Source organism: Cherax quadricarinatus, chromosome 84, assembly GCF_038502225.1.
Source record: "Cherax quadricarinatus isolate ZL_2023a chromosome 84, ASM3850222v1, whole genome shotgun sequence".
In the NCBI taxonomy this organism is placed as follows: domain Eukaryota; kingdom Metazoa; phylum Arthropoda; class Malacostraca; order Decapoda; family Parastacidae; genus Cherax; species Cherax quadricarinatus.
In genome coordinates, this window is record NC_091375.1 from 4,276,427 (window position 1) to 4,289,575 (window position 13,149).

At 44.8% G+C, this 13,149-nt stretch overlaps 1 protein-coding gene across 1 annotated transcript in view; it reads right to left on the minus strand.

Annotated features, from left to right (window-relative positions):
• Erk7 (Extracellularly regulated kinase 7) overlaps positions 1 to 12,700 on the minus strand; it is a 281,631-nt gene extending 268,931 nt beyond the window's left edge. Inside the window, exon 1 of the mRNA XM_053799300.2 lies at positions 12,509 to 12,700. Within this exon, the coding sequence (XP_053655275.1) occupies positions 12,509 to 12,592 (84 nt within the window). The 5' untranslated portion in view covers positions 12,593 to 12,700. The remainder of the gene's footprint in view (positions 1 to 12,508) is intronic.
• Positions 12,701 to 13,149: the final 449 nt, after the last annotated feature.

A 13,149-nucleotide genomic window follows, 5' to 3' on the forward strand; every position in this document is an offset into this window, starting at 1 on the left:
CAGGAGAGTCTACTATGAAGGAGCTGCCATCCTCGATGTGGAAGGACGCGAGCCATGGGGAGGGATTCCAGCTGCTGGGACCAGCCTGCTATCAAGGGCGGTATGGAGGTGTATGCTGTCTTGCTGGCCAACCTGTACGACCGGTATGGTGGATGTACTGCCAGCCATGAGAGCCAATTAAGAGTGTAAGATATTCCCAGCCTACTTTGACTTGCCAGAAGTGTTAGTGTTACCTGTGTGGAATAAGGTGACCTTGGAAACGGTCCAGTGATCATAGCCGCCTTGTTTTATGAGGCCAGTGAATCCTATTAGTGGCACAGGATAATGGGGGGTCTTAGCTGCGATGCCTGCCCTATCTCAACTTTCAGATGTTGAAGTCTGTATGTGAAAGTGTTGAAAGTGCTACCTTGGTGGTCGTGAAGTGGTCCAGTTGCAGTTGAAAGAATGCTACCCGTAGGAAAGGTTTTCCACGCCAATGAAGCCCAGAGAGGTTTGGCCCAATGGTTAACGTGCAGGGATGACTAGTACCGGCTAGTGCATTTCTAGAAGTAGGTAAGGCACTGGCGCCAGATATTTAGTTTTACGGAGAAATGACTGGTAAGGAGGCTTTGCACCAGAGAGCAACTGTTGTTATATAAACAGGGAAATAACTGAAATCCTCCCAGAGTGCAAGACATTTAACAAGGTTCTGTTTTGCTCTTATGACGACAGGACGGTAGTACATCCCTGTATAATCTCCACCAACCAAGCTCTTGTAACCAATTCTAATTCAAAGCTTGGTTTTGCCCACTTCTGATTTGGAAATAGCATGTGGACAACCAATACCGTCTAACTTACAATTGGAAGATCAGATTCCACACGAAGAGCTTCTGACATTCCAGGCAAGGTCAACCCTGACGGTCCTGCTCTTCCCTGAAAAGTCATCTTCAAAGCAGTAAAGATTGACATTACAAGAACACTGGTAATTTTGTGAGGGGTTGTGAGACGTGAGTCATGGTAGTGTGGAGTTATGGCGAGTCATTGATGTGTGGGGTTATGGTGAGTCATGGATGTGTGGAGTTATGGTGAGTCATGGATGTGTGGGGTTGTGGGGAGTGAAAAAAATACTTATGACTACGTGAAGGTCTTTGACACAGATAAACATCTAGACATTATAACCATGGCCCACCAACCACACCCTCTCCGGTCTTTGAAGGAACCACTATATAAAATACAACACAAGACCACACAATATTACAATATAACACAAGACCACACAATATCACAGGACCACCCAATACTACAGTACCACACAAGACTCACACAATACTACAACACAAACAATACAATGCTCTAACTGTGAGCACTAATCTAGCAACACTGGATGAGGACTCACACAATACATAACCCCCTCACCAGCCTCATTAATGCTGCACCATAACCACATGGCTGATGTGGTACTGGTTTAAGACAGGTGATGTCTGCCAGCACCACACCCACCTGACTTGTGCTACTAGTTGACTGACAGGTGCTGTCTGCAAGCACCACAACCACCTGACTTGTGCTACTAGTTGACTGACAGGTGCTGTCTGCAAGCACCACAACCACCTGACTTGTGCTACTAGTTGACTGACAGGTGCTGTCTGCAAGCACCACAACCACCTGGCTTATGCTACTAGTTGACTGACAGGTGCTGTCTGCAAACACCACAATCACCTGACTTGTGTTACTAGCTAACTGACAGGTGCTGTCTTCAAGCACAAGTACCACCTGACTTGTGCTACTAGCTGACTGACAGGTGCTGTTTGCCAGTACGATACATACAAGCTTCAACTTTCTCATGCAAAAACTTGTGTTACATTAAGCTTAGTCAAATGCACTTTAACATTTGTTAATGATTCCGGGGAACATCGCTGTCTAAATTCTGAATCATTTTAATAAAAAACTTCCTGAAACACGACATTAGTGCTTGTAGAAAATTAAAAGATTTACCTGGGATCATGCGTGGTAGGTGGGAGACAAAGGTAGGTGGGAGAGACCACCGATGCATGAAGAGACACCTTGATAAAGTCGATATAATAAAGGCTTTACACTGTTTGGTCTTTTTATCAGCTTGTATTATCTTCTTGACCAGATAAAGTAAAAAGTCAGCAATCCTGTCAGAGTGCAAAACATTTAACGTGTTTCACACACACACACACACACACACACTACCCGAGGTATGGAAGACTGCAAATGTAGTCCCCATTTTAAGAAAGGAGTCAGACACAAGGTACTAAACTATAGACCAGTGTTACTGACGTGTATAGTATGTAAAGTCATGGAGAAGATTATCAGGAGGAGAGTGGTGGAGCACCTGGAACGGAACATGCTTTTAAACGACAACCAGCACGGATTCATGGAAGGCAAATCCTGTCACAAGCCTAGTGGAGTTTTTATGAAAAAGTAACGGAAGTAAGACACGAGAGAGAGGGGGGGGGGGGTAGATCGCATTTTCTTGGACTGCAAGAAGACCTTCGACACAGTACCTCACAAGAGATTAATGCAAAAGCTAGAGTATCAGACAGGTATAACAGGAAGGGCACTGCAATGGATCAGAGAATACCTGACAGGGAGGCAACAACGAATCATGGTACGTAACAAGGTATCAGAATGGGCGCTGTGACGAGCGGGGTTCTGCAGGGGTCAGTCCTAGGACCAGTGATATTTTTGGTATATGTGAATGACATGATGGAAGGGATAGACTCAGAAGTGTCCCTGTTTGCAGATGATGTGAAGTTAATGAAGAGAATTAAATCGGATGAGGATCCGGCAAGATTACGAAGAGACTTGGAGAAGCTGGAAGCTTGGTCCAGCAAATGTCTCCTCGAATTTAACCCCGACAAATGTAAAATCATGAAGACTGGGGAAGGGTAAAGAAGACCGCAGAGTATAGGCTAGGTGGCCAAAGACTGCAAACCTCACTCAAGGAAAAGGATCTTGGGGCAAGTATAATGCCGAGCACATCTCCTGAGGCGTACATCAACCAGGTAACTGCTGCAGCATATGGGTGCTTGGCAAACCTGAGAATAGCGTTCTGATGCCTCGGTAAGAAATCGTTCAAGACTCTACACCGTGTACGTCAGGCCCATACTGGAGCATGCAACACCAGTTTGGAACCCACACCTGGTCAAGTATGTCAAGAAATTAAAAGTGAAAATGTTTGCAACAAGGCTACCTGGAGTCTACCTGGAGGGCATTCCGGGGATCAACGTCCCCGCGGCCCGGTCCACGACCAGGCCTCCCGGTGGATCAGGGCCTGATCAACGAGGCTGTTACTGCTGGTCGCACGTAATCCAACATACGAACCACAGCCCGGCTGATCCGGCACCGTCTTTAGGTATCTGTCCAACTCCCTCTTGAAGACAACCAGGGGTCTTCCCGTAATGCCCCTTATTTCTGGTGGGAGGCTGTTGAACAGTCTTGGGCCCCGGACACTTATTGTGTTTTCTCTTAGTGTACCAGTGACGCCCCTACTTTTCACTGGGGTATGTTGCATCGCCTGCCAAGTCTTTTGCTTTCGTATGGAGTGATTGCTGTGTGCATATTAGGGACCAGTCCCTCCAGAATCTTCCAGGTCTAGTTCCAGAGCTAAGGGCAATGTCCTACGAAGAAAGGGAAATCGGCCTGACGACACTGAAGGACAGGAGGGTTAGGGAAGAGATGATAACGCCATACAAAGTACTGCGAGGAATTGACAAGGTGGACAGAGACAGGATGTTCCAGAGAGGGGACACAGAAACAAGGGGTCACTCTTGGAAGTTGAAGACTCAGATGAGCCACAGGGATGTTAGGAAGCATTTTTTCAGTCATGGAGTGGTTAGGAAGTGGAACAGTCTGGCGAGCAATGTAGTGGAGGCAGGAACCATACACAGCTTTAAGACGAGGTATGATAAAGCTCATGGAGCAGGGAGAGAGAGGACCTAGTAGCATTCAGTGAAGAGGCGGGGCCAGGAGCTGAGTCTCGACCCCTGCAACTACAATTAGGTGAGTACACACACGTGACTTAACCACTGAACATATAACAATACAATAAAATATTCACAAAATTTTGAGTTCCTGGTAATGCAAAATTAATTTTTTGTGACGTGTCAACATTATTCTCATCAAAGACGATGTAATGTGTATTTAGGTCAGCCAGATCACGCGTATAACCTAGTATATAGTAGACTAGTCGAACCCTGCCACAGACAGCAATTAAACTAAACTTCAAATCCCCCCACAGTCACTTGCACCTGTTTGAACACCCACAATCCCACAGTCACCTGTGCCATCCGACTGAACACCCACAATCCTCACACACAATCACCTGCACCTAACACCGACAATCCCCACAAAGTCACCTGCACCTGTTTGAACACCCACAATCCCCCATACAATCACAGTATCACTGTTTAAACACTCACAATCCCCCATACAGTCACAGTATCACTGTTTAAACACTCACAATCCCCCATAGTCACAGTATCACTGTTTAAACACTCACAATACCCCCATACAGTCACAGTATCACTGTTTAAACACTCACAATACCCCATACAGTCACACTCCTTGCGCCTAGCAGCTGGGTTAAGCCCTGGCTCTTTTTCTTCGACTGTGGACACTCCTCTCCACCATTACTCGTCGCCTATCCAGTCTTCTCAGCTCACCCCACATGGGGTCTTACCTAAACTCTCTTGATCTTGAGAGGATAGAAGAGGCACTGCAGCAGGCCTACTGGCCCATGCTAAGCAGGTCCGACTCGTACCTACCCACACATGTACCTGTCCAACTACACTCACTCGTGTACCTATCCAATCCATGTTTAAGTTACCCAACGTTCCCGTTTCAATGATGTTATTCAGGAGTTTGTTCCACTCATCCACAATTCTTATTACCAAACCAGTGCTTCTCTGTATCCTTCCAATATCTATTTCCAACATGAATCCACTGCTGCGAGTCCTGTCTTGGTTAGACATTTTTCATTCACGCTATGCCACCTTTATTTATTGTCTTCCATTTGTATGTTGTAACCTCAATCCCCCCCCCCCACCCCCCTCTCTCTCCTAAGTCTCTCTGATCAGGCAAACATAAGACGAGCCTGGGCCATGGCAGGGCTCCGAGAGTTGAAAAGTTCTCGAGACTCATCAAAGGTAAAGGTATATGAAGGTATCCAGTTCTCTTAACGTATACACCAAGCCAACGTGACTGAGTTGGAGGGCTGTAAGTTTCGTTTGGCTAATTTCGTTCCGGAAAAAGACAGTTAACGTGCGTGTGGGTGCAAACTTGATCATAACACAGCAGAACTGGTACATGGAGACAATGGTCGTGACAACCCCAACATTAATCTCATAAGCACTAGTCAGACGCCTCAAAGTGCGGCGTAGCCAGCGTCACCCATTACCCGTGTCTGACTCAAAGGTCAGGACAGATGGGTGCTGGTGTTATTCACCTTCCATGGTACAGCACCTAAAGCAACAGAAAGGTAAATTAAAAAAATACAAGACAAACGATATAGTACCTGAAGCAGCAGCAGCATTATTACCATACCTCCAGAGCTCCAATTCCTATTATCAAAAGCCCTTTACTATCAAGGCACATACATTCTTGGAAGGTCAGTTAACAATAATGGACAATAATGGACGCTTCACCATACCCCCGGCCGGGATTGAACCCGCGGTCATAGAGTCTCAATGGTTTATTTGCAATCGTGTCATTACGATTTCTTGAGTCATGGACGCTTCGCTGCGCGCGTGCGCAGTTTGTTACGCAATAAAACAAATGAAAGCACTGGCTTGCCTGGACAAGCGTTTATTTTATACTGATGAATCCTTCAAAGTAGGTGCTTTGATGCTAGTAAAGGTCTCTTGATCCAAGGAGTTGGAGCTATCTTCCGCTATCTTGAATCAAACCTGATTACATACTCTCTCGGAATCCGAGAGGCTGCGGCAGGTGAGGAACCTGCACTACGCTACTCTGAGAAAACTTTCCCTCACTCCTTCAGCTGCTGCTTTGCAACTTCGCACAGCTCCTGATGACACACTTAGAAGTGTGAAAGTACTTGGGCTAAAGATTTCCACCCCCTGTGGTTTGTCTTGCATAGTTAAGATCGCCTGTCTGCGATTGTTTGCATATATATATATATATATATATATATATATATATATATATATATATATATATATATATATATATATATTACACACACACACACACACTCCTTATTCGACCAAGAGACCCTTACTCTTCCAATCAAATTCATCGATGTGTTCAGTCAGCACGACACAAACACTGTCTCAAGAGTGTATATATACTGTGGTTGCCAAATCTGCACTACAGTATAACTTACTGGCGTTAAAAATAGGAAAGTAAGTGTAAACCTAGTGAAAATTACAAGTGATATAGGTATTAATAACAGTCAACATCCATGGTCCAAGATCCTTCAACCAACTACAAGCAGATGTAAGAAATTTTGCCAGTACAAAAGTTTGTCTTGTAAAGGAAATAGACGGCCCCAATCAGCACAGCTGAGACTATGTGGGCCTGAGGGCTGAAGCCAGCATTATCATCATTATTAAATTTATGGGGAAGCGCTAAGCCTGTAGGCGTCATACAGCACGCTGGGGAATGGAATGCGATTAAATTTCCAAGGAAGGGAAGCTCCGGTAATTCTAATTTCCTGGCTCAACAGCCCTTCACCACCAATCAGGTTCGATCAATGTAAGGGAGAACAAGCCCAATTCCTTGGATCAAGAGCCCCCTCACCAGCTTCATGAACCTTGTAGATGAATGGTTCACAGAACCGACATGTTGATAAATTAGACATTCTCCTGTTCTTCATGCTTCTCCTGTGTATGGACTGATGAAGCCACTGTGTGGCGAAACGTTTCCTTAATAAAGATACCCAAGAGTTGCACATGTGTCTAATTCATGAACCTTCCTTGAAGGAAACTTGAATGCTAATTGAACGAAAAGGGAAGTCTGACCATGGGCCTGGATGAATAAAAAAAAATCAAGAAACCGGTTGGAAGTATACTGACCACACCCACTGTCTTCAACAAGGTATATGTGTGGGTGCTCTTGGCTTGGTTGGTAGCGTCCACAGCTCACGCACTGTGGGACAGAATCACTCTCCGGCTAGGGTGAAACGATTGAAGGCCCACAATGGAAACATGTTTGTCTCCGATGATGCACCGACTTCACTGCGTTATTATGAGTGGCTACCTTTCCCCGGTTTATAAATGGAACGAGCTCTCTTATCCTTTGGGTTTCTGGCCCACGATTTCTTGAGAAAGACCAATAGTCCTGCCAGTGCAAAACATTTACTAGACTTCAGTGTCAAAAAGTGACATGGTAGGATGGTAGCAACTCCCTGAATGGTTGTCATCTGCTAGTTTTCCGCTATTTTGTCAGTGGTCATGGCGTTCGTTATTTTTTTCACGGTAAACGCCAAACCCGTAGGGGTACACACACTTAAACATTGTATATACTTACCTTATTACCTATTTTAGGGATTCAACCATTCTTAATGTATGTGTATGAGAACTAGTCCTACTGACCCTCGTGCAGGCGATAGGCTTTAAATAAACTTTCAAGAGTATGCACTGTACACGGTAACAACAACTAACCTACTCTGTGATTCTTCTTCTGTGAACTCTGTCCTTTGCGCATTTTCAAGGTGACATGACCACCACCTCTTCCTTTTTAAATAGCAAAATACTCATGATAAACCTCAAGATGCTCTTGATAAACCTCAAGATACTTTTGGCAAACCTCAAGGCACTCCTGATAAACCTCAAGGCACTCCTGATAAACCTCAAGACACTCCTGATAAACCTCAAGACACTCCTGATAAACCTCAAGACACTCCTGATAAACCTCAAGGCACTCCTGATAAACCTCAAGACACTCCTGATAAACCTCAAGACACTCCTGATAAACCTCAAGGCACTCCTGATAAACCTCAAGGCACTCCTGATAAACCTCAAGACACTCCTGATAAACCTCAATGCACTCCTGATAAACCTCAAGGTATTCTTGGTACACCTTGAATTAACATTGATCTTCCGTTCGCTCCCAGGCAGTACTATGAGCAAACTAACGGCACAATTCTAGTTATGTACAAGCATTAGACTTGTACAAATGGTTCCTTTCTTCCCACCATCGACTGCCGTAGACTAGAGAAGGGACAAAGGAGAGAACGGGCGCTCCCAGCTCATGCGCCCACCTGTCTGGTCAACTAGGTTGATGCTGTCAGCAACCTGTAAGACTACATAGCCATATTATTATAATCATGGGGAACGCTAAACCCGTAGGGCATGTAGAGAGGATGGAACAAAATAGAATGATTTCGAATGTATAAATCTGAAGTGGAAGGAAGGCGGGGTAGGAGTCGGCCTAGGAAAGGTTGGATGGAGAGGGTAAAAGAGGTTTTGTGTGCGAGGGGCTTGGACTTCCAGTAATCATGCGTGAGTGTGTTAGAAGGGAGCGAATGGAGACAAATGGTTTTTAGTACTTAACGTGCTGTTGGAGAGTGAGCAAGGTAACATTTTTAAGAAGGGATTCTGGGACACCAGCAGGCCGGACTTCAGTCTTGGAGATGGGAAGTACAATGTCTGCACTCTGGAGGGGTGTTAATGTTGCAGTTTTATAACTGTAGTGTAAGCGCGCCTCTGGCACGACAGTGATAAAGTGCATGATGAAAGTTTTTCTTTTTCGGGCCACCCCGCCTTGGTGGGAAACGGCCGATGTGTTAATAAAAAAATATAATCTTGGGGGAGCGCTAAACCCATAGGATTATACAGCGCATGTGGGGGGATGGAAGGTATTCAGGCTCAGTTCAGGGAACCAGAGCACGGATCCAATTCCCTAGATCAAGAGTTCGTCACCAGCATCAAGGAACCTTCCTTGAGGGGACATAGCCATAACAACCTAGTTGTAGAACCAAAAACACGTATGGAACATTAATGCCACTCTATATGTTACGCTCCCTTTGGGGGAGAAACATCTAAAATGTCTTAATAATCCATACGTGTTTTTATTCCACATAACCTGGAAGGTGTGGAATTTTTTAAGGTTGAGGTCCCGATGTGTGTGTTTTTTTTTCGATTTTATCTTACTGCTTTATTTTCATTACTTTTAACTTTGAGGTTGAATTCCAACAATCACAAAGGTCCCAGGACCAAAACGTTTCAAATAAACATATCCTAGTGATTGAATTGTTTCTTTCTCCACTACCTACAGTCATTGTGGGTTATCTTATAGCAAATCCTCCCTCATATTTGATTCTCATATGTCTTGCGGCATGTGCAAATGCTGACGCAAGATTCTTGTTCTCTTGGGAGGTCATTTATGTATGCCAGCAACAATGCGAGACCCAGGACAACTTTCTGGGACCTCACTGTAAATGTTCTTGCTTCTCCTCACTAATTCTTACTAGTAGTATTGCTAATGTAATGAATACACCTGTGCCAGTGATGGGTTTCCAACATTTCTCTACTCCCGCAGGTTGAACCTGGGTCCTGGTGCTTGCTCGATCAACCATGCTGCTGCTGGCGGCCCGTTAGTACACATACATAAGAACATAAGAAGGAACACTGCGACATGCCTACTGACCCATGCGGAGCAGGTCCATGTGTCCCCCCCCCGGATTAGCCCAATGACCCACCCAGTCTGGTCACCTCCACTCAAGAAAGGGGCACGGCACCATCCCAGCAGCACAACCTAGTAGAGTCCAACTCACACCCACCCACACCCACTCATGTATTTATCTAACCTATTTTAAAACTACACAACGTTTTAGCCTCAATAACTGTACTCGGGAGTTTGTTCCGCTCATCCACAACTCTATTACCAAACCAGTGCTTTCCTATATCCTTCCTGAATCTGAATTTTTCCAACTTGAAACCACTGCTGCGAGTCCTGTCTTGGCTGTAAATTTTCAGCACACTGTTTACATCCCCTTTATTTATTCCTGTTTTTGGTATATGTGAATGACATAACGGAAGGGATAGACTCAGATGTGTCCGTGTTTGCAGATGATGTGGCGTTAATGAGGAGAATCAAATCGGTCGAGGATCAGGCAGGACTACAAAGAGACCTGGACAGGCTACAAGCCTGGTCCAGCAACTTGCTCCTTGAATTTAACCCTGCCAAATGCAAAGTCATGAAGATCGGGGAAGGGCAAAGAAGACCGCAGACAGAGTATAGTCTAGGTGGCCAAAGGCTGCAAACCTCACTCAGGAAAAAAGATCTTGGGGTAAGTATAATACCGAGCACATCTGAGGCGCACATCAATCAGGTAACTACTGCAGCATATGGGCGCCAAGCAAACCTGAGAATAGCGTTCCGATACCTCAGTAAGGAATCAAGACTCTGTACACCGGGTATGTCAGGCCCATACTGGAGTATGCAGCACCAGTTTGGAACCCACACCTGGTCAAGCACGTCAAGAAATTTGAGAAAGTGCAAAGGTTTGCAACAAGGTTAGTTCCGAAGCTCAGGGGAATGTCTTACGAAGAAAAATTAAGGGAAATTGGCCTGACGACACTGAAGGACAGGATTGTCAGGGGAGACATGATAACGACATATAAAATACTGCGCAGAATAGACAAGATGGACAAAGACTGGATGTTCCAGAGATGAGACACACAAACATGGGGTCACAATTGTAAGTTGAAGACTCATGTGAGTCAAAGGGATGTTAGGAAGTATTTCTTCGGTCACAGAGTTGTCAAACAGTGGAATAACCTAGAAAGTGACGAAGTGGAGGCGGGAACCATGCATAGGTTTAAGAAGAGGTTTGATAAAGCTCATTAAGCAGGGAGAGAGAGGATCTAGTAGCAATCAGTGAAGAGGCGGGGCCAGGAGCTATAACTGGACTCCTGCAACCACAAAGAGATGAGTACAAATAGGTGAGTACACACATGCGAGTACACACGTGAGTACGTACATCATGCGAGTACACATCATGCGAGTACACACATCATGCAAGTACACACATGCGAGTACATACATCAAGCGAGTACACACACCATACGAGTACATACATCATGCGAGTACATACATCATGCGAGTACGTACATCATTCGAGTACGTACATCATTCGAGTACACATGCGAATACACATGCGAGTACACACACATGAGTACACACAATCATGCGAGTACACACAATCATGAGTACACACACATGCGAGTACAATCATGCGAGTACACGTGAGTACATACATCATGCGGGTACACATGCGAGTACAATCATGTAAGTACACATCATGCGAGTACACACATCATGCGAGTACATACATCATGCGAGTACACACATCATGCGAGTACATACATCATGCGAGTACACACATCATGCGAGTACATACATCATGCGAGTACACATAGTGCAAATACATCATGCGAGTACACGTGCGAGTACACACAATTATGAGTATACACAATCATGCGAGGACACATGTGAGTACACACATGCGAGTACACACACATCATGAGTATATACACACATGCGAGAACACATGAGTACACACATCATGCGAGGACACACGTGAGTACATACATGCGAGTGCACACACATCATGAGTATACACATGCGAGGACACATGAGTACACATCATGCGAGTACACACATCATGCGAGTACACACACATCATGAGTATACACAATCACGCGAGGACACATGAGTACACACATCATGCGAGGACACGAGTACACACATGCGAGTACACACATCATGCGAGGACACACATCATGCGAGGACATGTGAGTACATACATCATGCGAGTACACACAATCATGAGTATACACAATCATGCGAGGACACATGAGTACACACATCATGCGAGTACACACATCATGAGTATATACACACATGCGAGGACACATGTGAGTACACACATCATGCGAGGACACATGCGAGTACACACATCATGAGTATACACAATCATGCGAGTACACACACATCATGAGTATACACAATCATGCGAGGACACATGAGTATACACAATCATGCGAGGACACATGAGTACACACATCATGCGAGGACACATGCGAGTACACACATCATGCGAGTACACACATCATGAGTATATACACACACATGCGAGGACATGTGAGTACACATCATGCGAGTACACACAATCAATCAAGAGTTCTTGACCAGCATCAAGGGATTCCCGCTACTCTTGCAAGGATGAGGGAAACAGAATTCCATAACATTTACAATATTATTACGGGCAGCTGTGCAACAATCTGGCTGCTTCCTCGCCTTTATAAAAGCGTTCACTCTATCTTTTATTCTACGGAACTTACCTTACGGAAATTAGTCTCAACGTTATCGAGAAATTGAAAGATTTCCCGCCCTTCATTTTCTATCGTCAGAAGAGCACATCTCAAGGTAAATAAAATTACGAGCTTATAATATGGAGTTTAGAATTTAGAGTTGGTGTATATAGGCTGGACAGACACTGGAAAAACAAAGACGATTCGTTTTAAAAGTTAACACTCACCCCTTTACCAATGCGGCGACGTATTTCATATTTCTTAGTGATGTGGGTGTCTATCTCAGTGATACCTTCTCCCTTGTCACCCATGTTGCTGAGAGAGTGAGGGAGACTACAACACCACGCTTATGTCACTCCGGGAGCTGCAACACAACACGTCCTCCCTCCACCATTGTTTGTCTCACACAGCTGACCTGGGGACAGCGAACCCCAGGCGCCGCCTCCACTCTCCATCCCTCCTCCATCAACCCCTCCAATACTCCATCCTCCCTCCAACACTAAACTAGTTCTCCAATACCCACCAACGCACCATTCATCTACGACTAAACTACCTCCAAAATCTCAATATGGACACCCATATGTAATTTTGTTACGGAAATCACGTTTTATCAAATATAAATTATGATATTAATGTAAGATGTGGGCAGCGCGGAGTAATACTGAAAACCTGCGTCTGACTCTTGTTGCCATGACAACCACTCTGTAAACAACTGAGCAGGAAATTCTGTTCTCAGTCACATGTCACTCATATTTCCATTGTCATCTTTTATATAATATACAAAGCACTCAATTATAACGCTAAATGGCGAGAGAAATAGGAAGGTACTTATAATAATAATAATTATTTCTACAAGTACATGTACAAG